We start from the raw sequence: 17,148 nt of genomic DNA, 5'->3' as shown, positions 1-17,148 counted from the left end.
GTATTTGAAGAAGCAGCTTTGTTAGAGCCCTCATGCTTAATCTTCTTCCTCTGATTAAAGCTTGCAATGCTAGGAGGTCTCATTGCAATCAGATCCCGCTCATGGGCCCTCAACTCAGACTCGAGTTTGTCCATGTCGGAGGAGTTAGGATTGTTCAATAAATAATATAGAACAAAACTGTTATACTCCTGAGGAAGACTATAAAGTATGAGTTTTACCCATTGTTCCTTTGATAAATCAATTCCTAGTAGATTTGCCTTTTGGAATTTCAGATTCATCAACAATAGGTGCGAGTTAATGCAACTACCAGGATGCATTTTCACACTATTGAGTTCTTTTGCAAAGATACTAACTAGGAGTGGATCGGGATGAGGGTTATTCATATTGGCACTACAACATATCAATAAACAGAAGTAAGGTTTTGGTTCTATAAATTCATACACAGGTTCAGAAAACAAATAATCACTTATGTTATAAAAATACTAAATCTAACATAGTTTATTTTCCAAGGTTTCCAACGAACTGATACAGTGTCCCGTTTAGGCGAGAGTCAAAGCATCATCCATTGAATAGAGTTGTCAATTCATCTAAAATGTCAAACATTCTAGGAACCTTTTATTCGATCAAGATTGGAATTCAGCGTTGTCCCGTTTAGGCGAGAGTCAAGGCAATTCTATCTTATGAGCTTCTACCATTGTTTCGCATTCTTATAAGTCTTACACAGTCGCCACCATTAGGGTGGTCATGAACCATATAAATAAACCTATAAGAATACTTATCTTTCGAGATTAAACGGCGCTAACTTGCTAATGAACGTTCCTCCATTAGGGAGGATTACTCACTAAAACAATAGCTATGTAAAACCAACAATGGAGATCGAATTTCTCTTGATTAAAGCTCATTATTTAAACATGTATTTTGTTTAATCATTTATATTCCATATCTCAATAATGAAACATTACAAATTAAAGTAAAAACTTTAATTAAATTTCAAAAATGGAATAATTTTGAAAAAATATCTTATTTAAGTTGTTTAGAAAAATCTAAATACCCAACTTAAAAATATTCCTCAACCAATGACTTAATTAAATATTACCAATTAAGTAGTAACCACTTAATTTAGAAGATATTCCATTTTAAGTTCCCATATTTAGAAAATATCAACTTAAAAAATATCTAAAGAATCTTAATAACCAATTTCCAAAATTCCTCAACTTAATTTATAATAGGAAATTCAAAAATATTCAAATCTATGTTGATTTGATAGATTTAACTAAATCTCAACTTAAATAGGAATATTTAATGAAATTATAAAATTAAGATTCAGAAAGAATTTATATGGTTATAATTCCATATTTAATTAAAAACAAGAAAAATACATATAGCTTTCCAGAATATAACTATTCAAACTATGTTTTTCTTAAATTAATTTCAAGGAAGAATGAAATTAATTATGTTGCTAATCAATTTTTTATTAGGTCAAGCTAATATAATTAACCTAGCACAGTTATCCAAATCAGGCAAATGGGCCTTCACAATTGGGGTTGTTCATGTGAGGGGGGGCTGGGTCCAGTATGTCGCACCCACTTCTAAGGCTCCCAACTCTCACACAAGGCCCAAAAGAGAGGAATTTAACCTTAAAATGAATAACTGTTATTAATTGAATAGGCTCACAACTAAATGAGCCTAAATAAAATCTATCAGTTATGATATTTTATTTAGCAACAACCACCTATATGTATCTATAATAGAAATTAAACATATAGGCTCACACAGGCATACACATTTGGATGGATCCTATCATGTTGCTAGGTCATACACAGATGAAAGAAGTTTGTAAAAATTACCTGTTACAAATTATTTACTTGATCTATCGTCAATTGAACCTTTGGTTAAAACTAGATCATCGGATCTACCATCAAGTTAACCAAGGCAATTTAGATCAAGCAATAATAGGTTTTAGAAAACTTACAAACAATCTAAAACACATACTCCTGCAACAAGGTTAGATTTGGATAGTTGGATGTAGGATTTATTTAATTTTAAACATTTATTTCGAAAATAAAATTAAAATTAAACCTACCATTTTGAAAAATTAGGTTTTGGGTAACCTAAATGTCATTTCAAAATAAATTGCTAACTTTCCTTTTAAATTTCATGTTATTTAATAAATTAAATAATAAAATAGAAAATGGTAAATACATACCATTTTCTTGTTTTACAATTTAATTTAATTAAAAAATAACAAAATTTAAAAGTTAACAAAAATACCTTATTTCCTCTTTTAAAATTATCATGATTATTATGATCTTATTTTAATTAAGGTCAAGTTACCAAAAAAAAAAATTAATATCTGACCTTAAAAAATAAAATAATCAAATTAAAGGAAATAAGAAAGAGGTAAGCAAAACATGATTTTTTCTTATTTTCAAAATCAAATTACACTAATATCTAAAATTAATTTTAAAAAAATAAAATTAATTTATTTCTGATAATTAGATTTGAAATTTGAAAAACAAAAATCAACATACAAAACTACACAAAAAATCGGAATTTAATTCCATGAAATAGCATGAAAAATCGAAAAAATTGGAAAATTGGATGAACTGTACGGATGGCATGCAGTGCATGGCCATCCACGCGCGTATCCTGGGTGCTTGACCGAGAGATCACGGCGCAGGAAGGCTGCAAGCAGCCATTCCGCGCGCGTGATGATGTTGCTCGTCACCCCGATTTTTCCAATTTTCAAAAATTCATAACTAATTCAAATTAAATCGAAATCGAGTTCTGTAAAAAAGTAAATTGCTTAGAATTTTCCAAACTATCCAACAAAAATAATTACAGAATAAGAACAGTAACCATTTTTCCCAGAATTCACAAACAACAATCAAACATCAATATGACACTCAAAGCAACATGATACCATCCAAAAAACAAGCAAATCGTTTTAAGTCCAAATTTCTTGCAAGCAAATCAATTACCATGGCTCTGGTGCCAGTTGTTGGAAGTTATTTTACCAGGAACTTAGATCTACTCACAAGTATGTTGATTTAACAACCTAAATATGAACTTTTAAAAACGATATGAAATTAAACACATAAGAGTATCAGAAATCTTACAGTGATTGCAGCGGAATATATGTCTCCTCCCACTCAGATCTCTAACCCTTGATTCCTTTCTGTAGCAGAGTATAATCAAGATCTGAGCCCGATAGTCCTTCTTTGTTGTTTCTGAATTCTACACAGCCTTCCTCACTATGATTGAGGTATTACTTGATGTGTGTGGGCGCTACTCTAGCACTTATTGTTAGAATTTATTGGGGTCACAATTGTATATATAAAATGTGTGTTGGGTCATCAAATAAATAAGTCAAATTTATGTGGTCTATTTTGGAATAAAGTTTATGACTTAAGGGCATGATTGTCATGATTTTAATATGTGGATACCAATTAGACAATTTCTATATTGATGAGGGGCCAAATAGAAATAGTCAATAAATATTACCAACAGGTTTGTCTGTTGGTAATATAACGGGTAATGGTCCCCATTTGCATCGTATCTTTTCACTCTTGTATCCCCATCACCAAGAGAAAAACTTTCAGAGAAAGGTTTTGATGCAAATTGGAAGATCATACCAATAAAGATCATTTAAAGGTCGATTCTATGGACTCCGGTACGCTTCCGCTATTCCTTAATTTTATTGTTTGATTCTCTTGAATTAATTAGGGCTATATACAGATTTACAGTATTTCTAACATGTGGTATCAAGAACATCCCTAAATTAGTTCTTGAGGATTTATGGTAATATTGATCTTTCATTGAAATTTACTTGTTTTTGGAATACTCAGTTAAGCATTCGTATCAAATATAAATATATTTGCTTTGTTTTGGTTGTAATCGTTTGATTACTGTGTGTTGTTGACTGGTTCAATCGTTAATTGAAGTATATACGAATTAAGTTAACTTATATATATATATGTGTATTACGATTGAAACTTCTACAATTTTCTTTCACAAAATTTCACTGTTTTCAAAACAGTATACGAAAATTTGGAAGTCAAAATGTCAACATACATATTACTTTAAGACAGTCAATATTGTTTGTTTGTAATTTAATTTTAAGGATTTGGGTGTAGAATATACTATGCAGTATACATATAGCCACTCATTCATCTTCTGTTTTATTATTATTATTTTATTAAAATATATAGTAATTTTAAAGTAATAATAATAATACTGCAGTAACAATTAAATTCAAATTTTGGTTTAGAATTTATTAAGGATATCTAATATTTAGTTAAATTAATTGAAACAAAATATCACCAAAGTGATTTCTTTTGTGTAGATTAATTTAATAAAAATATTATGATAATTGTGTGTATGTGATTCATAAATTTATTAACTAACCCAAAGGTGAGTTAATATTTGGTTGAATTTCATGCATGTTTGTGGTGATAAATGTGTGACAATTATAAGGTATTTTATGTGAACAATTTGTTAGTCCAAAGATTGCATATTGTTTGACATAATTTATTGTCAATATTTGATCACTACAACAAGAGTACCGCTTACAATTAATATTACTGTCCAAAGACTTAATATTAATGTTGTGTTTGGTATCTTGAGATGGGATTAACCATTATTTGAATTTATTGTTTTATTCGGATTCTTATATGAGCATGTTATTTATGAAATTGTATTGTTCTTTTCAGTTGTTGCTAGTGTATCTGCTAATCTTAATTCGGTACCGGTCCTTAATGGTAATAACTTTAAGGACTGGAAGGAGAACATTTTTATTGTTCTTGGCTGCATGGATCTTGACCTTGCATTAAGGATGGATCGTCCTGCTCCTCTTACGGATACTAGTACCTCCGAGCAAAGGAGGATTTATGAGAAGTGGGACCGTTCAAACCGCATGAGTCTTATGATCATTAAGCGCGGCATACCTGAGGCTTTTAGGGGTGCGGTGTCCGAGGAGGTCACCGATGCCACAACTTTCCTTGCTGAAATTGAGAAGCGCTTTGCAAAAAGCGATAAGGCGGAAACAAGTACTCTTTTAAAGAAACTTATTTCCATGAAGTTTAAGGGCAAGGAAAATATAAGGGAGTACATTATGGAAATGTCTCACCTTGCTTCAAAGTTGAAGGCACTAAAGCTTGAGCTTTCTGATGACTTGCTTGTGCATTTAGTGCTTATCTCTCTTCCTCCACAATTCAGTCAATTTAAGGTCAGTTACAACTGCCAAAGGGAGAAGTGGACTCTTAATGAGCTCATTTCATTTTGTGTTCAAGAGGAAGAAAGATCGAAGCAAGAAAAGACTGAAAGTGCTCATTTGGCAAACACCTCTAAGGATAAGGGCAAGAAAAGAAAGAATGAGGCTGCTTAGGATAAAGGTCCTGCACATAAGAAACAAACTCAAGCCAATAATGATGATGCTTGTTTCTTTTGTAACATGAAAGGACACATGAAAAAGGAATGTGCTAAGTATATTGCATGGCGAGCAAAGAAAGGTACATTTCTTACTTTGGTCTGTTCTGAGGTAAATTTAGCTTCAGTACCAAGAAACACTTGGTGGTTAGATTCCGGTGCTACTACTAACATCAGTGTTTCTATGCAGGGTTGCCTGAGTTACCGAAAGCCAAATGATGCTGAAAGAAGCATTTATGTGGGAGATGGCAAGTCGGTAAATGTGGAAGCAATAGGCTATTTTAGGTTGTTGTTAAGTACTGGTTACTATTTGGACTTAATAGATACTTTTGTTGTACCGTCTTTTAGACGGAATTTGGTTTCTGTTTCTTGTTTGGACAAATTGGGTTATTGTTGTTCATTTGGAAACAATTGCTTTAGTTTATCTATTAATTCAAATACTGTTGGAACTGGTTCACTTATGGTTTATGACAACTTATATTTGCTTGACACTGTTGCTTCTTATAATGAAACCTTGAATGTGGAATCACGTGGTACTAAGCGTAAAATGGATAATGAAAAATCAAGTTCCTTATGGCACAAACGGTTAGGTCACATCTCTAGAAATAGAGTTGAGCGACTTGTGTCTGATGGAATTTTAGATTCAATTGATTTTTCAGACTTTGATGTTTGTATTGAATGCATCAAAGGCAAACAGACCAAAACAAAGAAATTAGGTGCGAAACGAGCTATAGATGTCTTAGAGTTGATACATACAGATATTTGTGGGCCATTTCCTATACCTTCTTGGAATGGTCAACGATATTTTGTATCATTCATAGATGATTACTCAAGATATGCGTACCTATTTCTACTTCATGAAAAGTCTCAAGTGTTGGACGTGTTCAAATCTTTTAAGGCTGAAGTTGAGAATCAACTTAGCAGAAGAATAAAGCAAGTCAGGTCTGACCGAGGTGGTGAGTACTATGGCAGATATGACGGATCAGGTGAACAACGTCCAGGACCTTTTGCCAGATATCTAGAGGAGTGTGGAATTGTCCCACAATACACTATGCCAGGATCTCCTAGCATGAATGGTGTTGCTGAAAGACGAAACCGTACTCTTAAAGATATGGTAAGGAGTATGATCAGTCATTCAACCTTACCAGAATCACTCTGGGGAGAGGCACTTAAGACAGCAGCCTACATTTTGAATAGGGTACCAACTAAAGCAGCTGCAAAAACACCTTATGAGCTTTGGACAGGGCGAAAGCCTAGTCTTAAGCACTTTCATGTTTGGGGATGTCCAGCTGAGGCTAGGCCTTATAGGCCAAATGAAAAGAAGCTGGAACCTAAAACTGTGAGCAGCTACTTTATTGGATATTCTGAACGATCTAGGGGTTTCAAGTTTTATGATCCCAAAGTAAAGAATATATTTGAAACGGGAACTGCAAAGTTCTTTGAGGATATTGAGTTTGGGGGGAGAAATACGGTTAAAGACTTTGTTTTTGAGGAGGATTTAGAATCACTCACTTCTCTTGAAGATGAGTTGATTCCTATTCCAATAGTTGCTTTTGACAATGTTCAGGATTCTAATCCTAATATTGATCAAGTTTTAGATCAAGAGCAACCAAACATAGTCAATGAAACCCCAGAGGTACAAACTCAACAACCTCAAGAACAAGTGCCTTTGCGACGATCCACTAGAGAAAGAAGAAATGCTATTAATCCAGATGAATACATAGTGTATCTTCAAGAACATGAGGATGGCATTGGAATGATGGAAGATGATCCAATCAACTTTCATCAGGCCATGAAAAGTTCTAACTCTCAAAAGTGGAATGATGCCATGAATGAAGAGAATAAGTCTATGCAAGACAATAAAGTTTGGGAAGTTGTCCCATTACCAGAAGGTATAAAACCAATTGGTTGTAAATGGATATTTAAAACCAAGAGGGATGAAAATGGTAATGTGGTGAGGTTTAAGGCACGTCTTGTAGCAAAAGGCTATACTCAGAAAGAAGGCATTGATTATAAAGAGACTTTCTCTCCAGTTTCATCGAAAGACTCTTTCAGGATAATAATGGCACTTGTTGCTCACTTTGATCTTGAGTTACATCAGATGGATGTTAAAACAGCGTTTCTCAATGGAGACATTGATGAGACAATTTATATGGAGCAACCAGAAAACTTTGTGGCTGGTGACCCAAAGAATATGGTTTGCAAATTAAAGAAATCCATCTATGGACTCAAGCAAGCTTCCCGTCAATGGTACCACAAATTTCATCAAGTGGTTCTCTTATTTGGTTTTGAGATGAATGCTGTTGATGATTGTGTGTATCATAAGTTTAGTGGGAGTAAGTGTATATTTCTGGTTCTATATGTCGATGACATATTGCTTGCCACTAATGATATAGGCTTATTGCACGAAACCAAGAGATTTCTATCGAAGCATTTTGAGATGAAAGATCTTGGTGACGCCTCTTTTGTTTTAGGAATTCAAATACATCGAGACCGTTCTCGGGGTATTCTTGGATTATCACAAAAGAGCTATATCGATAAAGTACTCAAACGGTTTGGCATGCAAGATTGTAGACCAGGTGATACCCCTGTCGTTAAAGGAGACAAATTTTGTCTTAAACAATGCCCTAAAGGAAGCCTTGAAATTCAAGAAATGCAAAAGATTCCTTATGCTTCAGCTGTTGGGAGTCTTATGTATGCTCAAGTTTGTACGCGTCCGGATATAGCGTACATTGTTGGAGTGTTAGGCAGATACTTAAGCAATCCAGGAATTGATCACTGGAAAGCAGCCAAAAAGGTTATGAGATATTTGAAGAGAACAAGAGAGTACATGCTCACATATAGGAAGTCAGATCACTTTGAGATCATTGGATACTCTGACTCTGACTTTGCGGGATGCCAAGATAGTAGGAGATCCACTTCGGGCTACATATATCTGTTAGGTGGTGGAGCTATATCATGGAGGAGTGCAAAACAAACACTCATAGCTTCATCCACCATGGCAGCAGAATTTGTTGCATGTTATGAGGCATCCAACCATGGTATATGGCTGAGGAACTTTGTCACTGGGCTGCGCATTGTGGATGGAATTGAAAGACCACTTAAGTTGTATTGTGACAATAAATCAGCTGTATTGTATTCCAACAACAATAGGAGCTTGACGAAGTTGATGTCGCCCAATTAGTTACACTGCGGTCGCGGTAGTAAACGGGCTATATGTCGTATCCACAGGGAGGAAAAATACACTCAAAAGGACAATTAGTAATTTTACAAGAATAAAATATGAACCTTGAATGTGATGAGAATATTGAGAAATGATTTTTAAAAAAAATTAAACAAGTAATTAAAATGAGAAGTGATCAGAAAATGATTATGGAAGACACAAGCTTTGTACATGCAATTATATTTTCCTAATAAAATTGATTCTTTAACCTCAACTATAATTCTACACCATTAATTATAGTTGGAAAATATGTATGATTAAGCTCACTAGAAAAATATGTTCTCTAATTAAATTAAAACTACTTCTAAAAATACTATCACATTATATAATTTAAATCGACAAAATACCATTGGCAGAATGCAGTAAAAATCATATAATATAATAAACACTCTAATAATTAATAGCCTAACTTACATAAGAAAAGCATGACTGAACTTATATAAAAGGTACTATTAAATTTAAAGTGCAATTAAGAAGAAGAGAAATTTAATATAACAAATGTGAAAATGAAGAACAAAGAAAATCAATATATTAGAAGAATAAAAATTGCATGAACTTACACTTGAGTCTTGCCAAAGAAATTAGCCTAGAAAAGGCATTGTCTTTACACCAAAATTAATAAAGTAAAATAAAGAAGAAGGAAAGAAAAAGATAAAATTTTGGTATAATAACTCTAGGTAAAATCTGATGCTTTTGGTTTCCTAAATGGTCCTATTTATAGAGCCTAACAAGTCCCATAACTAGCCAAACGTACACGGTTTAGTGGGAAAGAAAATGACTCCTAAAATGGGCAAAGAACGTGAGTCATTTTTATTGTTCGTGTGCTGAGAAAATGGATGACGTCGTGTGTGTACGTGGATAATCTGTTATGAGGGTGAATTTGACTCTACCAAGGAATTAATCATCTTGGATTGCACGGAAATTGGAGTCCCACGATTGATGCTTCAACAATGAGTTATTCACTTAAATTTGGATTGGGCCGATTGAAGCTTGCATGGGAAGTGATAATTTTCTTGGTGGGCCTTGACAAAAGAATCACATTAATTGTGTACAATAAGTTCACGCCAGCCACATATATTTCTATATGGATTGGAGAATAGAAATGCTTGGTCTTTGTTGTAGTTGGAGTTGATGTAATATGAAAATGGTCTTCAAATTTACATCACTTGGAACTTAATATTGTGGGCTTTGCATTTTAATTTTCCTTTTATCACTTTATCCAAATCTGAAAAATAACACAACAATTAAAACAAATTAAATATCTGCAACTAAAATAAATTTATCATTAAAACTATAAAATATTCAATTTGTATTAATCATATGTGCATAATTAAAGACATGAAATGTATAAATTTGAGCCTTAATCACAACCCCCAACTAGCTTATTGCTAGTCTCTAGCAATTCAAGCGAAAGAATAATAATGCCAACATGATATTTTTCAGCTCAATATTTCTAAAATTGCACAAATATTCAAGCAAAATATTAGTAACAAGCCAATAAAAACTATATTGAATTACCTTGAATAAATCTAGAGTTGTGAGTGTGTGCACCAAACTTGAACCTTCTTACCGCAAACCATAACACATAAATGCTTTCGAAAAATGTACCAAGTGAAAGTCTCAACTCCATTAGTCTCACAGGTCATCGAAAATATTTATATATGGCTAAGGTATTCACTCATGGAGTTGGAAATTGAAAAGTGAGCACTCGAAATGGATAGATTAATTTAGGACAAACATTTGAATAAATATTGAAACGAAGATAGATTATGAATTATTTGGACAAACCACCATAAGAGTACCACAAACCAGCTTTTCGGGTTTTTAAACAAAAATAGACAATCTTTTACATTTATTCTAGGAGCCAAAACAAACAAAAAAAATGAAATACTACAAACTTTTTTTTCTTTTCTACTTTTTTATAAACAAGAGGCAACATGTTAGACAAATGGATAGAAATGTTGCTGTTGCAATTTTTTTTTTCTTGTTTTTTTTTTTTTTTTTTTTTTTTTTTTTGAACAAGAGGCAACATGTTGGATATAATGATGGAAATGTTGCTCTTGTTTTTTTTTTTTTTTTTTTTTTTTTTGCACATAAAGAAAATAATTACAAAAAGGCTCCTTAATAAGATTTGTCTATAAAATTTATCCCTTAAAGCAACATCCAATCAAACCCTAGTACCATGTCCAAAATAATTATAATCATTTCTAAGAATCAATAAAAATTCCAAAGTTATTTTCTCAAATCTTGCCACTCACAAAAATATAAACACTTAAACTTGGTAGCTTTTCTAAGCAAATATGTGCTAACAATCTTCTTACCACAAAGTTTGGCATGTGCAATTTGTAACTCTAGAAAAATTCTAAGTAACAAAGATAGTAAAAATTGGCTTGAAAATAACATTTTACAAGAATAAATGAGTAATTTTTGAAAAATTTGACCATGAAAATATTAATATGACAAAAATTAAGAAACATGCTTGAATATGCTCACCACCCCCAACTAAAATAATACAGTGTCCTCAATGTCTAAAGATATAAAAATTAAAAGAATAGGGAAAGAGAACACCTGGAGAGCAAGCAACCATGGATAGCAGCGATATTGATCCTCTAAAAACATAAAAACTGAAAAACAAAAAAAAATGATAACAAATAACAAAATAAGATGACAAAGATAAAAGGAAAAAGAGAACAAACCTGTCTACAAGATTAGGGAAACACTACTCAGGGCTGGTAAACCGGAGCCACGAGGATATCCTCGATAGGCTGGGGCACCCTCTCTATGTAGTGTTTCAGTCTCTGGCCATTCACTTTGAATTTTCTCCCATCGGTTGGGTCTTCGACCTCAACAACACCGTGGGGGAAGACAGTTTTTACAATATACGGCCCAGTCCACCGGGATCTCAGCTTCCCAGGGTGGAGATGCAAGCGAGTGTCATAAAGATGCACTCGCTGATTTGGCTCAAATTCTTTCCTCAGGATCTGCTTGTCATGAGCCGCTTTTAATTTAGCCTTGTAGATCCTTGAGTTTTCATAAGCATCATTGCGCAACTCCTCAATTTCTGACAACTGAAGCTTACGATTAAGGCCTGCCGCGTTGAGATCAGAATTTAGGTTTTTTACAGCCCAATATGCTTTATGTTCCAGTTCAACAGGGAGATGGCAGGCCTTGCCATAGACTAGTCTGTAAGGAGACATGCCTAGCTGAGTTTTGTAAGCAGTGCGGTAGGCCCAGAGAGCATCGAGAAGTCGGGAGGACCAATCTTTGCGGTCAGGGTTAACCGTCTTTTCTAAAATTTGCTTAATTTCACGATTAGCTAACTCAGCTTGGCCATTTGTCTGTGGGTGATAAGGCAGTGCAACCTTGTGAAGTACACCATACTTTTGCATCAAATGCTCAAAAGAGTGGTTGCAGAAATGGGTGCCTTGGTCACTGATGATAGCTCGTGGTGTGCCAAAACGAGATAACACATTTTCTTTTAAGAATTTCACAACAGTTGTGTTATCTGCATTTCGACATGGCACGGCTTCAACCCACTTGGAGACATAGTCTATGGCGAGGAGAATGTAAAGGTAGCCAGAAGAAGGTGGGAACGGTCCCATAAAATCAATTCCCCAACAGTCGAATATTTCTATTACGAGCATTGGGTTCAATGGCATCATGTGTCGGCGGGATAGCGCACCTAGTTTCTGGCACCTTTCACAAGATCGACAGAAATTGTTAGTGTCTTTGAACAAAGTGGGCCGAGCTATAGACCACACCTTTGTAAGATTTTTGCGGCAGTCTTTTTCATAGAAAAATGACCACCACATGCTTCGTTGTGGCAAAAGTTCAAGACACTAAAAATTTCATCATCTGGAATGCAACGTCTCATAATTTGGTCGGGGCAGTACTTGAAAAGATATGGATCATCCCAGTAAAAGTTACGGACCTCGACCAAAAATTTACGTTTATCCTGTGCATTCCAGGAAGCAGGAAGCTCACCAATCACTAAGTAATTAACAATATGAGCGTACCATGGTAACTTAGTGATGGTGTAGAGATGTTCATCAGGGAAGTCATCTCGGATAGCAGGGCCATCAGCGGAATCAGAAAACTCTAAACGAGATAGGTGGTCCGCTACCACATTTTCAACTCCTTTCTTATCCTTGATGGTCAAGTCAAATTCACATGTAACGAAGGATCCACCTAATTAAGCGTGCCTTAGCATCCTTTTTGGAAAGGAGGTACTTCAGAGCAGAGTGGTCGGTGAAGACCGTGATAGGGGAGCCGATCAGGTAGGAACGAAACTTGTCAAGTGCGAATACTACGGCAAGCAACTCTTTCTCAGTAGTAGAATAGTTCATTTGAGCACTATTAAGAGTTCTACTTGCATAGTATACGACGAAGGGCTTCCCTTCCCTTCGTTGACCAAGGACGGCCCCTATAGCGTAATTGCTAGCATCACACATGATCTCGAATGGCAAGTTCCAATCAGGTGGTTGAATGATAGGGGCAGAAGTGAGTTTGGTGACAAGTGTTTGGAAGGATTCCTCACACTCGGGTGTCCAGTTAAACACCACGTCTTTTGCCAAGAGGTTCGACAAAGGTCGAGCTATCGTCGAAAAATTCTGGATGAACCTCCTATAGAATCCAGCATGCCCAAGAAAGGATCGAACATCCTTAACAGTCTTGGGGGCGGGCAGCTTTGATATGAGTTCAATCTTGGATTGATCAACCTCAATTCCTTGTTGTGAAACAATATGCCCCAAGACTATGCCAGATGGCACCATGAAATGACACTTCTCCCAGTTGAGTACCAAGCCTTTCTCTTTGCATCGTTTAAGCACGGCTTCCAAATTGAGAAGGCTTGATTCAAATGAATCACCAAAGATGTCAAATCATCCATATATACTTCCATACAATTCTCGATCATATCACTAAAGATACTCATCATGCAAATGGAAGGTGGTGGGGCATTACACAAGCCAAATGGCATACGCCGAAAGGCATAGGTACCAAAAGGACAAGTGAATGTGGTCTTTTCCTGATCTTCTAAAGCACTTTCGATTTGGTAGTACTCGAATAACCATCGAGAAAGCTGTAGAAAGGATGACCTGCCACACGTTCCAAGATTTGATCGATGAATGGAAGTGGGAAATGGTCTTTACGTGTGGCGGCATTTAATTTTCTATAATCAATGCACATGCGCCAACCTCGTTGTGACCTTGGTAGGGATGAGTTCTCCCTTATCATTTGGTACCACCGTTACTCCCGATTTCTTGGGAACAACTTTGAGTTGGGCTAACCCAGTTACTGTCGGCAACAGGATAAAGTATCCCGTAATCCAGAAGCTTCAAGATTTCTGTCTTTACCACTTCCTTCATTGGTGGGTTTAATCTCCTTTGAGGATCACGTCGTGGTATGGCCCCATCTTCCAATTTAATGTGATGGGAGCAAATCAAAGGACTAATCCCTTTAATGTCAGCTAACGTCCAACCAATTGCTCCTCTTTGCTCTGTGAGCACGTTGATAAGTTGTTGCTCTTGAGTTGCATTAAGGGTGGAGGATATGATGACAGGGAAAGTGTTGTTTGCTCCCAAGAAGACATGCTTAAGTTCCTTAGGAAGTTGAGCCAAGTTTGGTTGAGGAGCTTGTACAGTGGATGGTTTTGGTGTTTCCCTATCTTGAGGAAGTCCCTCGAAGATTGGATTCCAAAACATGGTTCTTTTGGTCGGTAATTGATTGATGATTTCAGGGTTGATTTCAGTATTACCCGACTCAGAAATCTCAGAAATTTCAAAGAGGTCATTGAGATGAGTGGAAGTGTATTGTGCTTCTACCTCTTCTGAAATAAGTGTATCGATCAAAAATGATTGGAAACACTCATCGTTATCAGGTGGTTGTTTACCAATGTTGAAAACATTCACCTCTAGAGTCATGTTCCCAAAAGAGATTTTCATAAGACCATTCCTACAATTGATGAGTGCATTTCTTTGTTGCGAGGAATGGTCGTCCGAGAATGATGGGAATTTTGGACTCTAAGTTGACTTCAGATTGAGTGTCCAAGATGAGAAAATCCACAGGATAATAGAATTTATCAATTTGAATCAAGACATCTTCAACTATTCCCCGAGGTTTCTTAACTGATCGATCGGCCAATTGTAGCACCACAGATGTGGGCTTAAGTTCTCCTAGGCCTAGTTGCAAGTATATGGAATAAGGCATGAGATTTACACTTGCACCTAAGTCCAGGAGGGCTTGGCCAAATTCCTGTTCCCCTATTTGACATGAAATGGTGGGACAACCAGGATCTTTGTATTTAAGCGGTGTCTTGCAGTCGATCACCGCACTAGCTTGTTCTGCCAAGAATGCAGTTTTCTTGACATGGTGCTTCCTTTTGATAGTGCATAGATCCTTGATAACTTTGGCATAAGCCGGTACTTGCTTGATTACATGAAGTAATGGTAGGTTAACCTTAACTTGTGTCAAAAAGTCAAGGATCTCGCTATGACTTTCCAGTACCTTTCCAGTGGATTTCAAAGCCTGAGGAAAGGGCACCTTTACTGGAAGGTTCTGTGGCACATCAGCATCTGGAGCGGGCATTGGTACACTAGTGGTCTTAGGTAATGGTGATACCGTACTTTGACCACTTCGGGTAGTAATAGCATTAACCCCTTTGAGATTAGACTCTGAAGGAGCAGAAGTTTGTGCCATATGTTGCCCTTTGGGAGTGATTAGAGGCTGAGCGGGAAGCTTACCACGCTCTTGAATGACTGAAGAATCATTTAACTTTGTTATTTGAATCTTTATGTCCTTCAATTCCTCTATCACCTGAGTGAAATAAGTCCTAAACTCTAGTTGGGATTCTGCGAGAATTTTCATGGAACTCTCAAGAAAATTCTTTTGTTGATCAGGCCTCCATTGGCTCCCAGATGCTTGATTTTGACTTGTATCCTTCCAACTGAAATTGGGATGGTTACGCCAACCAGGATTGTATGTGTTAGAGTAGGCATTATAAGGCTTCTTGTAATCCCCTAAGGCATTACACTGTTCCTCATCTCCTCCCCTTAACATACTAAGACTAGGGCACTCTTGGGGTTGATGATCAGTCCCTCCACAAATGAAGCATGGTTCTTGCTTTTCCACTTTTGCAGCAATCTGGAGTGCTTTACCTTCTTGAGTTTTGAAAGCCTCAAATTGTTTTTTCAAAGCTTCAAGTTGAGCTTTCACACTGTCCTCCTCCTTCAATTGGTAGACTCCGGCTGTTCGTGGCTTGTCTGTAGGACTTGGCGCACTCCATGTGTATGATTTTTCAGAAATTTCTTCAAGATATTCCAAAGCTTCTTCGGGATCTTTCTGTAGGAAGTCGCCATTGCACATCATTTGTACGAATTGTCTTTTGTCGGCTGTGAGACCGTCGTAGAAATAGCTGACAAGACGCCAACTTTCGTATCCATGATGTGGGCACTGGCCCATCAAATCTTTAAACCTCTCCCAGACCTGATGAAACGTTTCATGGTCCTTTTGGGTGAAGGTAGAGATTTGCCTCTTAAGGCTGCTGGTCTTATGGGGTGGAAAAAATTTAGAGAAAAATACTTTTGTCATCTCATCCCATGTCCCAATAGACCTTGGCCTTAAGGAATACAACCAGCTTTTGGCTTTGTCCTTGAGTGAGAAGGGAAAGAACTTCAATCTCACCAAGTTAATGATGTCAGCTTGGTTGTTGAATGTGGCCACCACCTCTTCGAAGGCCTGAATATGCACATATGGACTCTCATTTTCCATACCATGAAAGGTTGGTAAAAGTTGAATCATGCCAGGTTTGAAATCGAAGTTGGGCATATTCATGGGATACATTATGCATGAAGGTGTGGCCGTACGCGTAGGATGTAGATAATCCTGTAGCGTTCTTGGTTGGATTTCCTGTTGTTGAGCCATCATTGGAAGTGCAGGAAGTATGGGTGATGGTGGTGAATGAGAACGAGTGGAAGAAGACGATTTAGGAGAGTTTTCTAAAATTTCAATTTGTTGTTTTACAAATCTCCCTAATTTGTCTCTATTTCGTGACATTCACTTTTTTTTTTGTATTTTCACTTGTTAAATAATGTAAATTACAACTATGTAATAATGCAAGGGTATTCACACAAGATATTCCCAGGCCGATTGGGAAGGTTGCCAAGGTACCGCTTCGTCCCACACTTTTACTAGAACTCCCCGGGGTTGCTAGAAAGTGTAGAGGGTACTCTATCACAAACCTTTAAAGCCAATCTTTCTTAGACAGAATGATCTCAGTTTGTACCACTTTTACCATTACACAATTGGGTTTACACTAAAAAGTTTATGAAAATATTTTATGCACAATTTTTTTTTTGTTTTTTTGTTTTTTTAGCCTAAAGGATAAAAGTCTACAACTAACCTAAAATAAATAAAAAAAAATGGCTAATCCTAAAAAAAAGTACACAAAATAAAATAATGTAAAAAAAAAAAAAAAACTAACACCCTAATATAGTAGCAAA

General features: G+C 36.0%; 2 protein-coding genes and 1 non-coding gene across 3 annotated transcripts; 1 reads left to right on the top strand and 2 right to left on the bottom strand.

The window, feature by feature from the left end:
- Nucleotides 1-12,481: 12,481 nt before the first annotated feature.
- LOC133036742 (uncharacterized) lies at nt 12,482-14,571 on the bottom strand. The gene is made up of 5 exons (XM_061113472.1): nt 13,939-14,571; nt 13,613-13,746; nt 12,853-13,498; nt 12,599-12,797; nt 12,482-12,489 (listed from the first exon to the last, which is right to left on the bottom strand). The coding sequence occupies exons 1-5, from the start codon at nt 14,569-14,571 to the stop codon at nt 12,482-12,484; spliced, it is 1,620 nt and encodes a 539-aa protein (XP_060969455.1).
- Nucleotides 14,572-14,602: 31 nt separating this feature from the next.
- Nucleotides 14,603-16,702, bottom strand: LOC133036741 (uncharacterized). Its single transcript, XM_061113471.1, has one exon. The coding sequence runs from the start codon at nt 16,700-16,702 to the stop codon at nt 14,603-14,605; it is 2,100 nt and encodes a 699-aa protein (XP_060969454.1).
- LOC115715448 (small nucleolar RNA R71) lies at nt 16,083-16,189 on the top strand. Its single transcript, XR_004011319.2, has one exon. It is a non-coding gene; the product is annotated as a small nucleolar RNA R71 (small nucleolar RNA).
- Nucleotides 16,703-17,148: the final 446 nt, after the last annotated feature.

Source organism: Cannabis sativa, chromosome 4, assembly GCF_029168945.1.
Source record: "Cannabis sativa cultivar Pink pepper isolate KNU-18-1 chromosome 4, ASM2916894v1, whole genome shotgun sequence".
Lineage (NCBI taxonomy): Eukaryota > Viridiplantae > Streptophyta > Magnoliopsida > Rosales > Cannabaceae > Cannabis > Cannabis sativa.
This window is presented reverse-complemented; position numbering and strand designations above follow the sequence as displayed.

What these genes read in the sequence shown, in the direction of transcription:
- LOC133036741 (XM_061113471.1), bottom strand. Translation starts at nt 16,702, where the DNA reads ATGTCACGAAATAGAGACAAATTAGGGAGATTTGTAAAACAACAAATT.
- LOC133036742 (XM_061113472.1), bottom strand. Translation starts at nt 14,571, where the DNA reads ATGACTCTAGAGGTGAATGTTTTCAACATTGGTAAACAACCACCTGAT. An exon ending in CTGTTGCCGACAGTAACTGG is followed by an intron (nt 13,747 to 13,938) that starts GTTAGCCCAACT and finishes AACGTGTGGCAG; the next exon opens with GTCATCCTTTCTACAGCTTT. An exon ending in GCGTATGCCATTTGGCTTGT is followed by an intron (nt 13,499 to 13,612) that starts GTAATGCCCCAC and finishes ATTTGAATCAAG; the next exon opens with CCTTCTCAATTTGGAAGCCG.